Raw genomic sequence first — 18,935 nt, 5'->3', positions numbered from 1 at the left:
TTCTTAAAAATAATTTTATCTATAGCAAATCCGTGTTATTATCCCACTCAACTCAACTTTATTTATATAGCGCTTTTTACAATTTTCATTGTTACAAAGCAGCTGTACATGAGACACATTGAATACAAGAAAAACAACTAAAGGCATACACCTGTAAAAACAAGAAAAAGGTGAAAACAACAAAAGACAGACATACAAATTCTCCACACACACAATATGCATATACACTTACACACATTGACATAGACGCACACACGCAAACCCACTCGCACAAACGCACAGTGAAAGCACACATAGGAGAGAGAAACACAGGTCAAATATTAAACAGACTATAAATTCTTATATGCAATATTAATTATGTCTAACTTCTAAATTCTAAAGCAGCCCCCCCGGCCAGGCAAATAGTGCAAAACAATATGCAAACGGTGGCGAGGAACCCAAAACTCCAATCGAGAAAAAAAAACTCAGGAGAACCCAGGCCCAACCAGGGGATTCCAGTTCCCCTCTGGCAAAAGCTGCTGCCTCTGCACAAGCTCAACCGTGCTTGCACAACAAGGCTAAATAAAAAATAAATAAACTTACTAATAAGGTAAATTGTAGATTTAAGCTTATCATTAACAATCTAATAGCATTTGAAGTGTCGTAGAAAAATCGTGTCAAGTTGCCGCGTCCTTTATCCAGCTCTATCATCTCAGCTCTTGTCAGCCCATCGCTTCCCATTCTCAGCTCTGCCATCAGGTCTGGGCATGAGCTGCATCCTGCGGTAACCTTGGAACAAAAAGACAAGACTGGCTGAGAGTGGAGTACTGTTCTGCACTCTTTGGTGCAGCAAGAACATCATCATGTTGTTGGATGTGTTCCTGGTTCCGGTTGATCTAAATAATGCAGCCTAAATCCTCTAAGGATTAATATTATGGAAGTGTGGTGTATGCAAGATTAAAAAGATGAGTCTTTTGTCTAGATTTAAACTGACAGAATGTGTCTGCCTCCCGGACAGTGCAGAGAAGAACATTCCAAAGTTTAGGCGCTAGATAAGAAAAGGATCTACCACCTGCACTTGATTTTGAAATTCTAGGTATTACTAACTGACAGGACGCCTGAGAGCGTAATACACGTGGAGGATTGTAATACAATAGAAGTTCATTTAAATACTGCGGCGCTAGACCATGTAGGGCTTTATAGGTAATAAGCAAGATCTTAAAGTTAATGCGATGCTTTATAGGTAACCCGTGCAAGGTTAACAGAACTGGGGTATATGCTCATTCTTTTTTGTATGTGTAAGAACTCGAGCTGCCGCGTTTTGAACCAGTTGCAGTTTTTATAATAGGCCTGCAGGGCAACCACCTAAAAGTGCATTACAGTAATCTAGTCTTGATGTCATGAATGCTTGAATTCATTTCTCTTCATCTGACAGTGACAGCATATGACGTAGTTTAGATACAGTTGAAAGAAAAAGTATGTGAACCCTTTGGGCTTACTTGGATTTCTTCATAAATTGGTTATAAAATGTGTTCTGATCTTCATCTAAGTCACAACAATAGAGAAACACAGTCTGCTTAAACTAATACCGCACAAATATTATATGTTTTCATGTTTTTATTGAACACAACATGTAAACATTCATAGTGCAGGGTGGAAAAAGTATGTGAAACCCTAGGCTAATGACTTCTCCAAGAGCTAATTGGAGCCAGGAGTCAGCCAACCTGACTCGGTTGACTTACATAAAGCTGGAAAGGCTACAAAAGTATATCTAAAAGCCTTGATGTGCATGTGTCCACGGTAAGATAGATTGTCTACAAATGGAGAAAGTTCAGCACTGTTGCAACACTCCCTAGGCGTGGTCGTCCTGTAAAGATGACTGCAAGAGCACAGCGCAGAATGCTCAATGAGGTGAAGAAGAATCCTAGAGTGTCAGCTAAACACTTACAGAAATCTCTGGCACATGCTAACATTTTTGTTGACAAATCTACAATAAGGAAAACATTAAACAAGAATGGACTTCATGGGAGGACACCACGGAGGAAGCCATTGCTGTTCAAAAAAAACCTTGCAGCATGTTTGTAGTTTGCAAAAGAGCACCTGGATGTTCCACAGCACTACTGGCAAAACATTCTGTGGACAGATGAAACCAAAATTGAGTTGTTTGGAAAGAACACACAACGCTATGTGTGGAGAACAAAAGGCACAGCACACCAACATCAAAACCTCATCTAAACTGTGAAATATGGTTGAGGGGGCATCATGGTTTGGGGCTGCTTTGCTGCCTCAGGCCCTGGACGGATTACTGTGATCGATGGAAAAATGAATTCCAAAGTTTATCAAGACATTTTGCAGGAACATTTAAGACCATTTGTCCGCCAACTGAAGCTTAACAGAGGATGGAAGATGCAACAGGACAACGACCCAAAGCATAGAAGTAAATCAACAACAGAATGGCTTCAACAGAAGAAAATACCGCTTCTGGAGTGGCCCAGTCAGAGTCCTGACCTCAACCCGATTGAGATGCTGTGGCATGACCTCAAGAGAGCGATTCACACCAGACATCACAAGAATATTGCTGAACTGAAACACTTTTGTAAAGAGGAATGGTCCAAAATTTCTCCTGACCGTTGTGCAGGTCTGATCTGCAACTATAGGAAACGTTTGGTTGAGGTTATTGCTGCCAAAGGAGGGTCAACCAGTTATTAAACCCAAAGGTTCACATACTTTTTCCACCCTGCACTATGAATGTTTACATGTTGTGTTCAATAAAAACATGAAAACGTATAATGTTTGTGCGGTATTAGTTTAAGCAGACTGTGTTTCTCTATTGTTGTGACTTAGATGAAGATCGGAACACATTTTATGACCAATTTATGAAGAAATCCAAGTAAGCCCAAAGGGTTCACATACTTTTTCTTTCAACTGTATATTCTTAAGATGAAAAAATGCAATTTTACAGGTGTTGGCGACATGGCCCTCAAATGACAGATTACTATCGAATACAACGCCAAGATTCTTAGCTGACGACGAGGATTTTATGGAGCATCCGTCAATATTTAAGCAGTATTCTCGGTTGTTACGTGGCGGTTTTTGGTCCAGTAAGTAACACTTCTGTTTTGTCAGAGTTCAGTAGTAAAAAATTATTACTCATCCAGTTTTTTAAATCAACTATGCATTCCTTTATTCGATGGAATTGCTGGGTTTCATGAGGCTTCGAGGAAATATAAAGTTGAGTATCATCAGCATAACAGTGAAAGCTAATTCTGTGTCGATTTATTATATCTCCTAGAGGTAGCATATATAATGCGAAGAGCAGAGGCCCTAAGACTGAGCCCTGTGGTACACCGTACTGGACTTGCGATTTGCGGGACACATCATTGTTTATTTCTACAAATTTAAAACGGTCAGATAAATAAGACTTAAACCATTTCAATGCTATTCCGTTAGTGTCGACGTAATTTTCGAGTCTGTGTAGGAGTATGCTGTGGTCAATGGTGTCAAATGCAGCACTAAGGTCTAGTAGCACCAATAACGAAATACAGCCATGGTCAGATGCTAAAAGCAGATCATTTGTAACTCTGATCAAAGCAGTCTCTTTACTGTGACATGCTCGAAATCCAGACTGGAATTCTTCATTAATGTCATTCCTTTGGAGGAAGGAGCATAACTGAGTTGAAACTACTTTTTCAAGAACTTTAGATACAGTTGTTTTCAAAATTATTCAACCCCCAATGCTGTAAATGGTTTTAGGGAATTGAGTGTACATTTGTAATTGTATTCAGAATGAAATCCTACAAGGACTTCTTAAAGAACCATATGCAACTAAAATGACATCAATTAGTTTTGTAATACAGTAGTAAATGTTTCTTTTGTGAATTCTTCATTGACATAATTATTCAACCCCTTAAAGACTACCACTCTGAAGAACAGAGGTTCAATGAAGTGTTTTCAATCAGGTATGGAAAACACCTGTGGATATCAGGGAGCAGCAATAAAGCCTAATAAGCACCAATTAGGCAGCTTTAAAATGACTGTGATACTCAGCTCCTTCTAGACATTTACTGGTGTGGTTACAAACATGGTGAGGTCAAGAGAATGGTCCAGGAAGACAAGAGAACAGGTGATTACTCTTCACAGGAAGGGCAATGGCTATAAGAAGATTGCAAAGATGTTAAACATACCAAGAGACACCATAGGAAGCATCATTCGCAAATTCAAGGCAAAGGGCACTGTTGAAACGCTACCTGGTCGTGGCAGAAAGAAGATGCTGACTTCGACTGCTGTGCGCTACCTGAAGCGTAGAGTGGAGAAAAGTCCCCGTGTGACTGCTGAGGAACTGAGAAAAGATTTGTCAGATGTGTGTACTGAAGTTTCTGCTCCGACAATACGGCGTACCCTGCGTAATGAAGGCCTCTATGCCAGAACTCCCAGGCGCACCCCCTTGCTGTCCCCAAAGAATAAGAAGAGTCGACTGCAGTATGCCAAAAGTCATGTGGACAAACCACAGAAGTTTTGGGATAGTGTTCTGTGGACTGATGAAACAAAATTAGAACTGTTTGGGCCCATGGATCAACGCTATGTTTGGAGGAGGAAGAACAAGGCCTATGAAGAAAAGAACACCTTGCCTACTGTGAAGCATGGCGGGGGGTCAATCATGCTTTGGGGCTGTTTTGCTTCTGCAGGTACTGGGAAGCTTCAGCGTGTGCAAGGTACCATGAATTCTCTTCAGTACCAGGAGATATTGGATGACAATGTGATGCAGTCCGTCACAAACCTGAGGCTTGGAAGACGTTGGACCTTTCAACAGGACAATGATCCCAAGCATACCTCCAAGTCCACTAGAGCATGGTTGCAGATTAAAGGCTGGAACATTTTGAAGTGGCCATCGCAGTCACCAGACTTAAATCCGATTGAGAACCTCTGGTGGGACTTAAAGAAAGCAGTTGCAGTGCGCAAGCCTAAGAATGTGACTGAACTGGAGACTTTTGCCCATGATGAATGGGCGAAGATACCCGTAGATCGCTGCAAGACACTTGTGTCAAGCTATGCTTCACGTTTAAAAGCTGTTATAACTGTAAAAGGATGTTGTACTAAGTACTAAGATTGAATGTCACTTGGGGGTTGAATAAAACTGATAATGATGTGAGCTCAGAAAAGACATTTGTGGTTATTTCATTATAAATGTTATGTTTTATTTGTCTGACCTACACGTGCCTCTTTGATTTAATTGTAAGCAGGATGACTGAATGATCATAATCAATGTCAAACCGACCAAAACAATAAATTTCAGTGGGGGTTGAATAATTTTGAACACAACTGTATGTCATTATTTTGTAGGAAAGGATGGGGTCTAATAAGCGTGTTGTCGGTTTGGATGTTGCAAAAAGTTTAATTAAATTTTCCTGTTTTATAGGAGAAAAACAATGTAGCTTTCCTGATGGGGCGATGGTTGATACTAATTCATCAGACACACTTGGTGATTGGGTTTTAGCCATGTTGTCTCATATTTTTTCGATTTTCTCTCTAAAAAAGCATTACGCTGAGGTGTAAATCCAACTCGACACACAACAATCAAAGGTACAGACAACATAACTGCTCGAGTTAGGAAAGCATATAACACAAGTGAATACAAAATCCGTATCTGATATTTCATAATTACACACTGTTTGAATATTGATCTCGACAATGTCTGAAATGTGAGAAAGTTTACAAATATAGATCCTATGAAATTATTTTAAATATTCAAATTCCATTTCATACAGGATCCGGTCCAGTGCTTTCTTATTCTTGATTTAACTTTCCAATATGAATATCTTTTTGCATGTGATGTAAATACATCTGTTGCATTGACTTGAATTGAAACTGGCAGCAAACTGACAGCTGAAGGGGAGGAGTTTACGGATGCTCTGGCCAAGTCGACTTCTTTGTCATTTCAGATGGATTTTCATTTCAGGGAGGAAGTGCATTTTCAGATTTTTGTTTTACATTTTTGTATTCTACATTTTGTATATTTATATTTTACATTTCTCTTTCATATTTTTCTGTCTGTGTAATGTTATTGTCCATTGCCCTGCTACCCAATCTTTCTCAATGACAATGAATAGTCTTGAATAGTGCATATTATGATATGTAATACAATTAATATAATGTAGGGGGGAACGGTGGCTTAGTGGTTAGCACGTTCGCCTCACACCTCCAGGGTTGGGGGTTCGATTCCTGCTTCCGACTTGTGTGTGTGGAGTTTGCATGTTCTCCCCGTGCCTCGGGGGTTTCCTCCGGGTACTCCGGTTTCCTCCCCTGGTCCAAAGACATGCATGGTAGGTTGATTGGCATCTCTGGCAAAATTTGTCCGTAGGGTGTGAGTGCTTGAGTGAATGAGTGAGTGAGTGTGTGTGCCCTGCGATGGGTTGGCACTCCATCCAGGGTGTATCCTGCCTTGATGCCCGATGACTCCTGAGATAGGCGCAGGCTCCCCGTGACCCGAGGTAGTTTGGATAAGCGGTAGAAAATGGATGGATGGATGGATAGTAAAATTTATATAAATATTTATTCAAATATAAATATAATAGATTTAATTATGTATTTTAAATACTTAAAAAAAGGCTTTTATTCATTAACATGTTTATAAAGAGCTCTGTTTATTTGCTGTATCGTGTGTGTGTTTATTGCTGCATATAAAAATTTTCATTGTATGTTTCTGTTATTTCTATGATCTTAGTAATGGCTGAAGTTTACTCTCTGAACACTGAATATTTGTGTTTTTACAGATATTATGGTTTATGTTACTGCATTGAACTTTCATTTCTTCTTGCGTATTCTCTGCAGGATGATTCCCTCCGCGAGCAAGACGTTTAAGATCAATGATCTGGCTGCTGGTCGAGAGTACGAGCTGTGCGTGTTGGCCGTGTACGATGACGGCATCACGTCCCTGACAGCGACACGTGTGGTGGGCTGCGTTCAGTTTCACACAGCAGCAGAGGCGGGTCAGTGTCGCTTCATCCACAGTCAGTTCCTCGGCGGAACCATGATCATCATCATCGGCGGGATCATCGTGGCGTCCGTCCTCGTCTTCATCATCATCCTCATGATCCGTTACAAGGCCTACAGCGCAAGCGATGCAGCTAAGGGCAAAGTGCGATGCGGCAGATCTGCCGCGCATGTTCACTCGCAGACCAACGGGAGTCAGGGGCGGAGCAGGTCCAAGCAGCGAATGCAGCCGGCCGAGGAACGGCCCTCCCCTACAGGGGAGGACTGTAAGGCGCTGGTCCTTCTGAAGATAGAGGAGACGCAGGAGGAGCTCAAGGTGGATCTGCCGCTTATATGCTCGGAGAAAGCTCCACCTTCCAGGCGGGCCAGTTTAGGCGGTCTGCCCTCTGATGACACCCAGACAGATAGCAGCCTCACAGGCTCCACCATGTCCCTGTGCCTGATCGGGCCCGGCGCTGGCCCTGCGGAGGCGCCGCGTTTCAGGGAGAGAAAGGGGGCGCTGGCGAACATGGGGCTGCTGCCCAGCGAGCTGGCCCGGACTCGGCACAGGTTCTCCTTCGATGGAGATTACGCTCTGTTCCAGAGCCACAGTTACCCGCGACGGGCCAGAACCCGCCGGCACAAATCCACCACCCAGCTTAACACTGACGTGTCGCCGGCCTGCAGTCGAAGGGTGACGTTTAGCAGTACGGAGTGGATGTTGGAGAGTACGGTGTGAAGGACAAACAAAGGCACGTCTGCACATGTCTTTTGATGGGTCTGTCTACATATAGACGTCGTTTTGGTCGCACATTGATCCCTACATCCGGTTAACACACTTGAGATATATTATTCTAGCTTCGTTCTTAAACCCAGCGAGCTGCCTGACTAGACGACATCCTAGTGCAATTGACACCAAGAGCTGCCATATCACATTGTGTGTGATTATCTTGTATTATAAATCTGCAGTTTTTTGTTTCACAGATGAACTGCATGGCAGCTCGATGCGTTTTGGAACGGGGTTTGGTGTCCTTTGTGAGAGCATAAGCCGAGCCTGTCCTGCGTCCTCCTGCGGTCCTAAAGAGAGTCGGTTACCACGTCCTTTCTACTACTGCAGCGGTGCCTTATCTAACAGATCGACTGGTTGAGGATGCTTCTCATACCTGTGCTCAAACACACTGTTTCAGTCTCTCTGTTTATGTTGTGTTTGGTTTACTTTGTGATGCCAAGGGTGCAGGAGAAAGTGACTAAATATATGTATGTTTTCCTCTGTCCTTTAAAAAAAACAGTGATGATGACAATAAACTCATGCAGGTGAGCTGTGTGTGTGTGAGTGTGTGTGTGCGCGTGTGCGTGTGTATGTGTGTGCTTGCGTGTGTATGTGCGTGTTGAAAACTTTCAAAGACTTTTGCACAGAAGACACGAGATATATACGGATTGCACCAGTCTATACAACAATAACAACTAAAAACAATTACAAAATAGATCTATACAAATGAAGTTTTCCAGGAAGAATGGACCGGGTTTACGGGCAGGACTGTTCTCCAACGAGTGTTGTGCTGATGTGACTGTATCCTGAAAATCTGTTTTGTATCTGGCTGGTCTAGATAAAAAAATAAGAGAAAGACACTTATGATGGACAGCCGGGATACATATATAAGTATATTAAAATCTCTCAGTGTATGTGTTATAAATATATAAGCCAGTCATAGTTGACATGACTTTTTACGAGACGTTCAGAGTGCTGGCGTACGGTTTTTACATTAAAAACCACAGTCATCGCTTAGAATATTACAGTTTGGATCATTTATGCCTCGCAAAAGGGGATTAAATTTTTTTGTGCGGTTTGACTGTAAAATTTGTCTTGTCGTCTTTCTATGCTTGTACATTTTCTGCACACTTTTCTTACGAAACCTTTCCAAGGTTGTGATTAAGACATCTATGACATGAGTCACACAAACACACATCGATTTTTGGCGGGTCAGTGAATCAGATTTTCATCCTCAAGTGATTTTTCTGTCGGACATCTGTAAAATCTCATAAGGGTCTTAAGATCTATCTGACAACTAGCACACCATCAAATGTTTCTCTGGTTTTAATTAATTTAGTTTCAAACTAAACACTTACAGTGTTGTTTTGTTTCAGAATGGTGAGGTGAGGATGTGATGATTATTTTCAAGTTTGTGCTATCCACAAATTCCTGTGAGATCAGGCTGATTTTATGCAATACTATAATTAAAATATTAAAAAAAAATGTTTAGTCACAGTTTCTATATATGGCATGATACTCGAACACATGAAAGAGTTGATACACAAACTATGACAACATCCACAGATTGTCTGAGGTTTCACAGGAGCAGGACTGTAGATAAACTCCATTGATGTCCCAGATCTTCATCGTCCAGAAGCGGGTAAGATATTTCTCTGCAGTTGAATTCATGTGCTGTTGTTGTTTAATGAAATTATGTTGTTCCTCTGTTTATGAGACAGTGATGAACCGATGAACAAACCTCTGAACATGCAGCCAGAGACTCCGGCACGATTTATGCATCCATTAACATGGTAATGATTCTTTTGACAGACAAAAGTGGAGAATAATTATCATTTTATTGTGCTAAAAGTCATCTAGAAAAGAAAGAATTTGTTTACTAAAGAGATGCATTTATCTTTTTTAATGTGCTATTTAGACATGTTTAAATCACACAAACGATGCCAGAACTATTACAAAAGATGTCATTCTTTAAAAACACATTAATTACTTGTGAACAATTATAATGAGAAACCAAATGCTTTGGTCCCAAAAAATGGAAAATCTTTTAATTCATTCAGATGGTTTAGTTTCATCAATTATTATACTTATGGATTGGCAGGCGCGGATCAATGCACAGGTTTGCCAAGGCAACAGCCCAGGTGCCCCACCTGTTTTGGAGGCCTCTGATTGGCTAGATTTTTATTTTAAATAAAAACAAAAATAGGCCCTCTTGGCCCATAAGACATATTACAAAAAAATAAACCAGTGATTGGATAGATCTGACATTTGAGTCACATCTGTCCAATCAGCTGCATTTACATCACTGCTCTTGCTAGATGGCATAGCGGCAAAATGTCTAAAAGAAGGTACAATAGTGGAGCACAACAACGGAAAATACAATGGTTAAAAGAACAACGTGACTAAGATAGCAGCAGGAGGACGGGCAGCTTGCATTGGCTAACATCGATGCTGCGGTTAAAACAACTGCAGCGGGATCCTTAGCTGTTGCAGTTAGTTTTCTGTACCCTCAGATTCCAGATTGTCAAATGGTTGTATCTCGGTCAGATATCATCAGGGGCGTAGTTTATGGGGGGGATGTAACCCCCCAATATTCAAATCCATCAGTTACAACCCCTCGAATATTTCAACATGAAAATCACAGTAGATGAAATGAAAAATATGTAGAATTACTTTATTTTGTGACAATGATTTTGTTCATAATCAAATATGAGTGTGTCATAATAAATTAGACAAAAAATACTCCCCCTCCATTGAACCGATTGATAACGCCCAACCAAGGAGTCGCACTTTCACCAAAACAACGCGTGTGGTGTTTGAATGGGAGTGCACACGGGTAACTTAACGTACGCCAAAAATGAAGAGAAGCGCTCCACAGCGAACTATATTTAACTGCTGGTCAGAGAGGGATGCAAAAAAAAATAAAGCATGTACTGAGAATGAGGTATGAGAATATTGTGTAATAATAGCAAAGTACACACCATATATGTTAGCTAGCTAATCCATTGAAATGTATTTAGCTATAACTATCAATATAACAAGTTACCAAAGCAGCCATCTGTTTTGCTAGTTCATTTTTCAATAGTGTCTGTAATTATCAATGACAAAAGCATTCACGTTGATGTTTTTTTTCTTCCTAAAATAATCTGACTTTTGAACGAATTGGATGAATGAATAATTTAAGTAGCTCACTCATTAAAACAGTGAATCGCTGCCGCCTACTGGCGCTTTCAATAATTTCTTTATTTTTATAATCTCTTCTATGTTAGAATTTATGTCAGTTTAACATACTGTAACACGATTCAGACATGGAAGGAAGGAGGCGAGAACCGGCAAACATTTAACAAAGTTTTAATATAAATAATAACAGCCGGCGGCCCCTCACGGACGACCGCCGGCGAACAAAACATAAAAATAAAACACAAGAACATAACTACAAACGTAAACACGTTCGGGCCCGGTCCTCTCTCTTCGACGGTTCGGTCGCTCGTACTCTTTCTTATATGCTCCCAATCTCCATGTAATTCGAGCCCGGTGTGCGCACAGCTGGCGCTCATTCACAATTACTCACCGGTCTCGAACCACGGTCTCGCCCTGCCTACTCCACTACACATACATTCTAAATCATTACATCTTTAAATACATCTAACAGGAAACGTCCTATAGACGTATTGCAGATGAGCAAACACTCTAAAAAATATGTCTTCCAGATGTAAACACACACATCAAATAGACGTCTCCGTGATGTTCGTGTGCTATCTGGGATGTTCAACCCCCCCAATGTTCATACCAAATCTACGCCCTTGGATATCATCATATCCTAACAAACCAATCATCAATGAACAGCTTTTTCATTCAGATGATTAAGAAATCTCAATTTTGAAAAATGTACCCCTGAGTAGTTTACTATAAAATAAAAATGTGGAAATACGCCCTCAAGTTATAGAAACCATCCGTGTGTTTGTTTATTCTGTCTTTTGAGGAAAGGTTTCCAGGGTTCTTTTCCATATGATGCACTTAAACTAGGGGCTGTAATTTACAGTTTTTCTAGATTGCTTAAACACATTTCTTGAAATGATGTCAAAACACAAATCCATAACATCTCACCCAATTCCCCTTAATATCCTATTTTCAGTTCAAAATTAAGCTCTCTTCTCAGAACAATTCAAACTTGCTGAAAAAACAAACTTTTACCCAACAGACATGACACGCCCTCAAAACCCCCACACTACAACAAATTATTAGACATTGGTGAAATAAATTTAAAACACTGTCACTCTTAAATTAAATCCCCTCTTATTGGGATTTTATAATTTTTTGACAGCTTAGTGTTTACAAGTATATACAACATAAAAGAGTGCAGATAGAGCACAATGCAAGAATGAACTTATGGAAAAAATAAAAATAAAACATTTCACTACTTAAGGATGATCTAAGATCTGTTAAAAAACAAAAAAACAATAAGAACTGGTCATGCAACACAATACAGTATACAACTGTGCAAATAATATTTACATTCAGGCATTTAGCAGATGCTTTTATCCAAAAGAACTTACAGAGAAGATAAAGGAAACAATACATTGAAGCGATTTGTCAATACTGGGAGGCAATGTAAGAAAATACGGCATCCGCTGGACCTTTGGCACAATTTCGTAAAAGGTATTTTCTGCAAAAATACGGAACAGGTAAAAAAGACTACAATTACAAATTTGAGGGTGTAAACGTACACTTTACTTGATACAGAATAGAGAAATGTCTCTCCCATTTAGTGTGTACTGTAATTATACTGTACGTTTATGTAAGTAGTATAAAGCCCTAGATGTTTCTAGGAAGCAAACTTACCTGTGCTCCTGTTGATATTATCCTGAGATTCTGATTGTTTTCTCATCAATTTAGCTACTGAATGTTTACTGATGGACAAATGCTATTTGAGTTAAATCTTGACACTTCAGGTCATTATATTGTGTGTTTGTGTTTTCTAAATTCGAACATGGTTAAACCTTCGTTACACCTTGTCTCTTTAAAGCGGTTACTCTGTGGGGTTCAACAGATGTCTGACTTAGGCCTACTGTATACTGATTAAAATACTCTTCACAAATGACTTTGAATTTCCATTTTATTCCTCCTCCCATATATATATATATATATATATATATATATATATATATATATATATATATATATAAACTTGGGATATATACACTCAAATGAAGGATTATTAGGAACACCTGTTCAATTTCTCATTAATGCAATTATGGTGGTGGTGTAATGGTGTGGGGGATGTTTTCTTGGCACACTTTAGGCCCCTTAGTGCCAATTGGGCATCGTTTAAATGCAACGGCCTACCTGAGCATTGTTTCTGACCATGTCCATCCCTTTATGTATCCCGTTAATAACGGCGTTTTAAATGCAATGCGAAACGCCGTTCATTTCGCCGTTTGAACTTCCATAGTAGGGCTACGCCGTAAATTACGGCGCTTCCGTGCAACAAAGACGCCGTAAAAAGCGGCGTTTTCTATAATATTAAAATCAGTCCAGCCTTTTCTAAAACAGTCCAGACCCTCCAATGAACAGAAAGACATGTGTAGGAGAATGTCATCTGACTAACTGTTTTTAACTTTATTGCGAATAATGCTTAGACGGTCATTGTGTGATGTTTTTCCATATTGGGCTCGTTTATCCTCCTTTCCGTTTATCATAAGTGTACGAGTGGCATACTTTTGAGCGAGTACGTTCATGACACTTTGTGCGTTTATGTAACGGGAGGAGACACTGACTGTTTGACCATTGGGGAGGGTGGGTAAATGTCTATCAGGTGTGCATGTGTATCTGTAAGTCTTTGTTGCAGGTGCGGCCAATGTTACTGATGAGTCAGTGGTACAATGCGATTGGCAGATCTACTGAATATAAGGAGCAGCGTGAGGTCTTTTCGGGGCTGTTTTCCGGACTGTGAGAGACGCCGTAACGAGACAAGCGCGACTGCCTCTGTGCCGATTTCTTCGGGTATTAATTCTATTCTATTCTATTCTATTCAATTCAACTCAACGCATGCAGTGACGACGATATCCATTGACCCCTGGTTGCGAGAGGTCCACGAGAACAATCAACGCGCGTTATTCATTTCTATTTAGGGAAGTGGGAATTCTTATTGCTCGTGAAAGAGGGACACCGACGTGTGTTTATTTGGGGCTGATTGGCCTCCTTTGTCTGACAGTTTGGATTTACAGTTCCGGTTTCCCTCGCTGATCCTCGTGTCCTGGAGATCGCTGGAGCCGGGACTTGTGTGTTGTTGCCGCTGTCATCACCTCGCCTTGGGCGCTTCCCCTTTGCACCACGATCGCCAAGTGGACTGGGTCGTGAGTGACGAGACTTTTGGCTGTGTTCGACGAAACTCTGCTTTTAAACATAATATAAGTGTGACGTTTTGCTTGTGTAACCTTCTCTCGGTCTAGCTAGATATTGGCTGCTCGCCTAGGTTATAATTTCCACTGTCTTGAGTCTTTAAGGCCACCAGACTGACCAAACTAATTTAGTCCTAGCGTGATTCTTAATGTGTGGAGTTGATGTTGAAGTGTTTACACCAGTACATTCTTAAATTTGCTATTTGCCTTTGAAGTGTAAATCTCTAGTGTGATGGGTTGCTGTTGTATATGACTTTATTGGCCTGATTGGTGTGTTGACAGTTTCTTGATTGCTGTCTAGCCAGGGGGCGCCATATTATAACATTACTCCTAGTCCTTGAATTGACGCATTTATACAGTGATGTTTAGCTTTTAAATTGTTGTATAAATAAACTTTATTTTTATAAAACGTTGGTGTAGCCTGTTACTTGTGTGTATTACAAGGGTGGAATTCCTGCGTGTACCTGAGTTAGCACTTTACATTTATGCTTATGAAATCTATTGACTTCGTGCTCGTCGTTGTCATCCTCGGTGGTGTAGTTGGCTGCGTGCGCAGCAGCGAACATCCCAGATAGCACACGAACATCACGGAGACGTCTATTTGATGTGTGTGTTTACATCTGGAAGACATATTTTTTTAGAGTGTTTTCTCATCTGCAATTCGTCTATAGGACGTTTCCTGTTAGATGTATTTAAGATGTAATGATTTAGAATGTATGTGTAGTGGAGTAGGCAGGTCGAGACCGGTGAGTAATTGTGAATGAGCGCCAGCTGTGCGCACACCGGGCTCGAATCACATGGAGATTGGGAGCATATAAGAAAGAGAACGAGCGACCGAACCGTCGAAGAGAGAGGACCGGGCCCGAACGTGTTTACGTTTGTAGTTATGTTCTTGTGTTTTATATTTGTTTTGTTCGCCGGCGGTCGTCCGTGAGGGGCCGCCGGCTGTTATTATTTATATTAAAACTTTGTTAAATGTTTGCCGGTTCTCGCCTCCTTCCTTCCATGTCTGAATCGTGTTACAGTATGTTAAACTGACATAAATTCTAACATAGCAGAGATTATAAAAAGAAAGAAATTGTTGAAAGCGCCAGTAGGCGGCAGCGATTCACTGTTTTAATGAGTGAGCTACTTAAATTATTCATTCATCCAATTCGTTCAAAAGTCAGATTATTTTAGGAAGAAAAAAAACATCGACGTGAATGCTTTTGTCATTGATAATTACAGAAACTATTGAAAAATGAACTGGCAAAACAGATGGCTGCTTTGGTAACTTGCTATATTGATAGTTATAGCTAAATACATTTCAATGGATTAGCTAGCTAACATGTATGGTGTGTACTTTGCTATTATTACACAATATTCTCATACCTCATTCTCAGTACATGCTTTATTTTTTTTGCATCCCTCTCTGACCAGCAGTTAAATATAGTCCGCTGTGCAGCGCTTCTCTTCATTTTTGGCGTACGTTAAATTACCCGTGTGCTCTCCCATTCAAACACCACACGCGTTGTTTTGGTGAAAGTGCGACTCCTTGGTTGGGCGTTACCAATCGGTTCAATGGAGGGGGAGTATTTTTTGTCTAATTTATGACACACTCATATTTGATTATGAACAAAATTATTGTCACAAAATAAAATAATTCTACATATTTTTCATTTCATCTACTGTGATTTTCATGTTGAAATATTGGAGGGGTTGTATTTGATTATTGGGGGGTTACATCCCCCCATAAACTACGCCCCTGCTATTGGGTCATGTTTTTAAATATTGGAACACTACATGTTGCTAGCAACTTATTAAATGACAAGAAACGCTTATTACAAGCCAACGGTCTAAGGCCTCAATGCATGTAACAGCTGCGGGCTAAGTCTACTGTACTGTGGCTGTTGTATGTTTTTATTGATTACAATTATTTCCCATCTACGAACCCGTTTGTATTTCTATATTTACGTAAAGACTGCACATGCTGCATGCATTCAGTATGACGATCAAAAATCTAAAAATGGAGGAGAATGTTCACATACAGAAACAATAAGGGAAATGCTGACCAAAAAAAAGATATTGTTGGGCTATTCTTGTATAACAATTTTTAAAGGAAAATATAGGCCTGTTTTATAACTTATACAGAACAACAAGCCACAAAGGTGCAAAACCGAAAGTTATAGCATACGCATAGCCATCTTAAGCTAAATTGTCAAACAAAAATAAAAGCCAATTGATTAGGCTGTTTAATGCACATTTAAGGATTCTCAATTACAACCAAACTAGAAATTAAATGAAACAAAAATGTACACAAATTCGCCTAACTGTGCAGAACGTAAAATGTATGCAACATCCACATCGAGCTGAGTTTCTTTATTGAAAAAATACGTGCTTTGACGAGTAAAATAAATCATATCTAATAAAGTTTATTTCTCATTCTCAGTCTGTTGACGCAGGCTGCGGAGAAACTTGCTCGGCTGCCTACATAAGTACTGCATTCTTTTAGAGGTTGCTAAAAGATCATGTTTGTTAAAACGTTTTGTATTTTGGGATGGCTATTTTGAGGAGGCAGGCGAGGCCGCGTTCACTTATCTTAGTTTTAGTGTAGGACTTATGCATAACTGCATTATGTAAGTGATTTTTATTTATTTTTACGAATAATAAATAACTCCCTTAACTCTTATTTGCTTTGCCAAAGTATTTATCCTTAATTATGCATGCGTGAAGATCTCTTTTGCATCATGTATCCTTCTTTTTTTGTAATTTCTATATAAATCACCATTACCTGTTTGAAATGTTACATATAAATGCCAATTGACAACAAGCCTACCCCAATTCTAAATGTACCGTAACCTCTTAATTTGATTGAAAATAGATGCCTTTACGATCTGATGTGTGATGGGCAAAAAGAGGCAAAGGGGAGGTTTGAAATCGGTCTCTTGCGAGAAAAGTATTTGATAAGCGCTCTGACGCGCCACCCCATCAGAATGAATACGCAAACAAAGTCGTTTTTCATCGTGACTTAAGCCAACATGGCGGGGTCAGTGTAAATAGACACTCTGTTCATTTAATCCCTAACATTACCAGTTACGCAGCATTTGTTAAAGCGTATTACTTAAAGGAATTTTAAGCCATTTAAAGTATAGCATTACAATGACTGATACAGACGAGTATCAGAATGCTAAAAATTATTTGTGCTCTTCGGATGAGTAATAGTTCAACTCAAAACAAGCAAGGCACTTGAGAGTATAAATTTAAAGTATCCCGACAATGTGTTTTTTTTCTAATTTTAAAGACATTAATTAATAAAGGCTGTTTTATTTATACTATCAAGTTCCATGGTTTTCAATGCTTTCATGAATTGAACTAGCTTAAATTCTATACAAACACTTTTTCATTTTTATACTATTTATCCTATGGGTTATATATGTTGTTAACTTTATCTCTTTATATGAATATAAGTTGTAGTGTCATGTAATTGTCTGTTAAGGGCACTAATAACAACAACAATAATATAAATATTACATTGAAACGGCGATCAGTCATTGTAATGCGTGTACATAGTCACAGCAATTGCAGTGTACATAGGCTTGTTGTCAATTGGCGTCCATTTAATGAGTCAATACAAACAGGCAATACAAGTTTATTTATATGTAACATTTCAAACAGGTAATGGTGATTTATATAGAAATTACAAAAAAAGAAGGTTACATGATGCAAAAGAGATCTTCACGCACGCATAATTAAGGATAAATAATTTTGCAAAGCAAATAAGAGTTAAGGGAGTTATTTATTATTCGTAAAAATAAATAAAAATCACTTACATAATGCAATTATGCATAAGTCCTACACTAAAACTAAGATGAGTGAACACGGCCTCGCCTGCCTCCTCAAAATAGCCATCCCAAAATACAAAACGTTTTAACAAGCATGATATTTTAGCAACCTCTAAAAGAAGGCAGTATTTATGTACACTGTAAGAAGTGAACCTAGATCTAACTTATAAAAAATGAGGCAAGTGGCTGCATTGGACTTTTTAAGTTGAATCAACTTGCAGCCTTATTTAAGTATAATAAACACTTTAATATTACTTGATACAAACGCAACAAAATCAAGTTGAGCTAACTAATAGTACAAGTATTCCTCAGTTAGATAAACCTACTTTTATTGGTAGAGGGAATTTATTTATGGGTTGCTACAAGTAACCTGTAATCATTTTATTAAGGTATTATGAACATTAATTTTTCTTAGTAAAATTAAACTAATCATATGTGAATAAACATTTTAATTGAGTCCTGGCTATAACATCAAAAAATAATTTTAAATGTCTATATTCTAAGCACTACGGTAATTAACTTTACATAAACAGACATTGTCAATGACCATTACAAATTCAATTGAAGAAGAAAAAGATGGGAAGATAGATCGAAGACAATAACATTTATTCAATGTCAACCAGTGTCACTTTTACAGCGACTACAAAACAGGCAATAAATGTGGCCACACACGTACACAAATTAAAAAAATATTTGCCCAGAGGAATACAACATCTACAACCTGAAATACAACCCAGCTAACAAAAGTTTGTTATAAGAACATTCCTTTTAAAATATTCAAAATGTCAGTTTTTTATGTTTTAAGATCATTTCCAGCTGACAAAAGTCACCATCATGGTGATCAGTATTTCCTTGAGTTGGGCTTGTGACCCTTGACATTTACTCTTGGACATAGATGTACTTGTAAAGTACATTTGTCAAAGAAATTTAAATGATGCTCTGAGCAATGGTGTTGTTTGGTGGTCAGTGAGATATCTACCATGTTTACATCTGAAT

The 18,935-nt window shown here is 39.1% G+C and overlaps 1 protein-coding gene across 7 annotated transcripts in view; it reads left to right on the top strand.

The window, feature by feature from the left end:
- lrfn1 (leucine rich repeat and fibronectin type III domain containing 1) overlaps positions 1–18,935 on the top strand; it is a 235,905-nt gene that overhangs the window by 195,732 nt on the left and 21,238 nt on the right. For 3 of the 7 annotated variants that reach the window (XR_008907554.1, XR_008907559.1, XR_008907558.1), the window contains 3 exons: positions 6,808–8,262; positions 9,284–9,359; positions 9,439–9,510. Coding sequence is in view for 1 of the 7 variants with exons in the window: in XM_056757683.1 (XP_056613661.1) it covers positions 6,808–7,687 (880 nt within the window). In the remaining 6 variants the exon portion in view is untranslated. Of the gene's footprint in view, positions 1–6,807; positions 8,807–9,283; positions 9,360–9,438; positions 9,511–13,565; positions 13,721–13,931; positions 14,159–18,935 lie in introns of those variants that run through there. The other 4 variants (XR_008907557.1, XR_008907555.1, XR_008907556.1 and 1 more) reach the window with 4 other exon arrangements.

This window comes from Triplophysa dalaica, chromosome 9, assembly GCF_015846415.1.
Source record: "Triplophysa dalaica isolate WHDGS20190420 chromosome 9, ASM1584641v1, whole genome shotgun sequence".
NCBI lineage: Eukaryota > Metazoa > Chordata > Actinopteri > Cypriniformes > Nemacheilidae > Triplophysa > Triplophysa dalaica.
The sequence above is the reverse complement of the archived record's forward strand: the minus strand, read 5'-3'. Positions and strand labels throughout refer to the sequence as shown.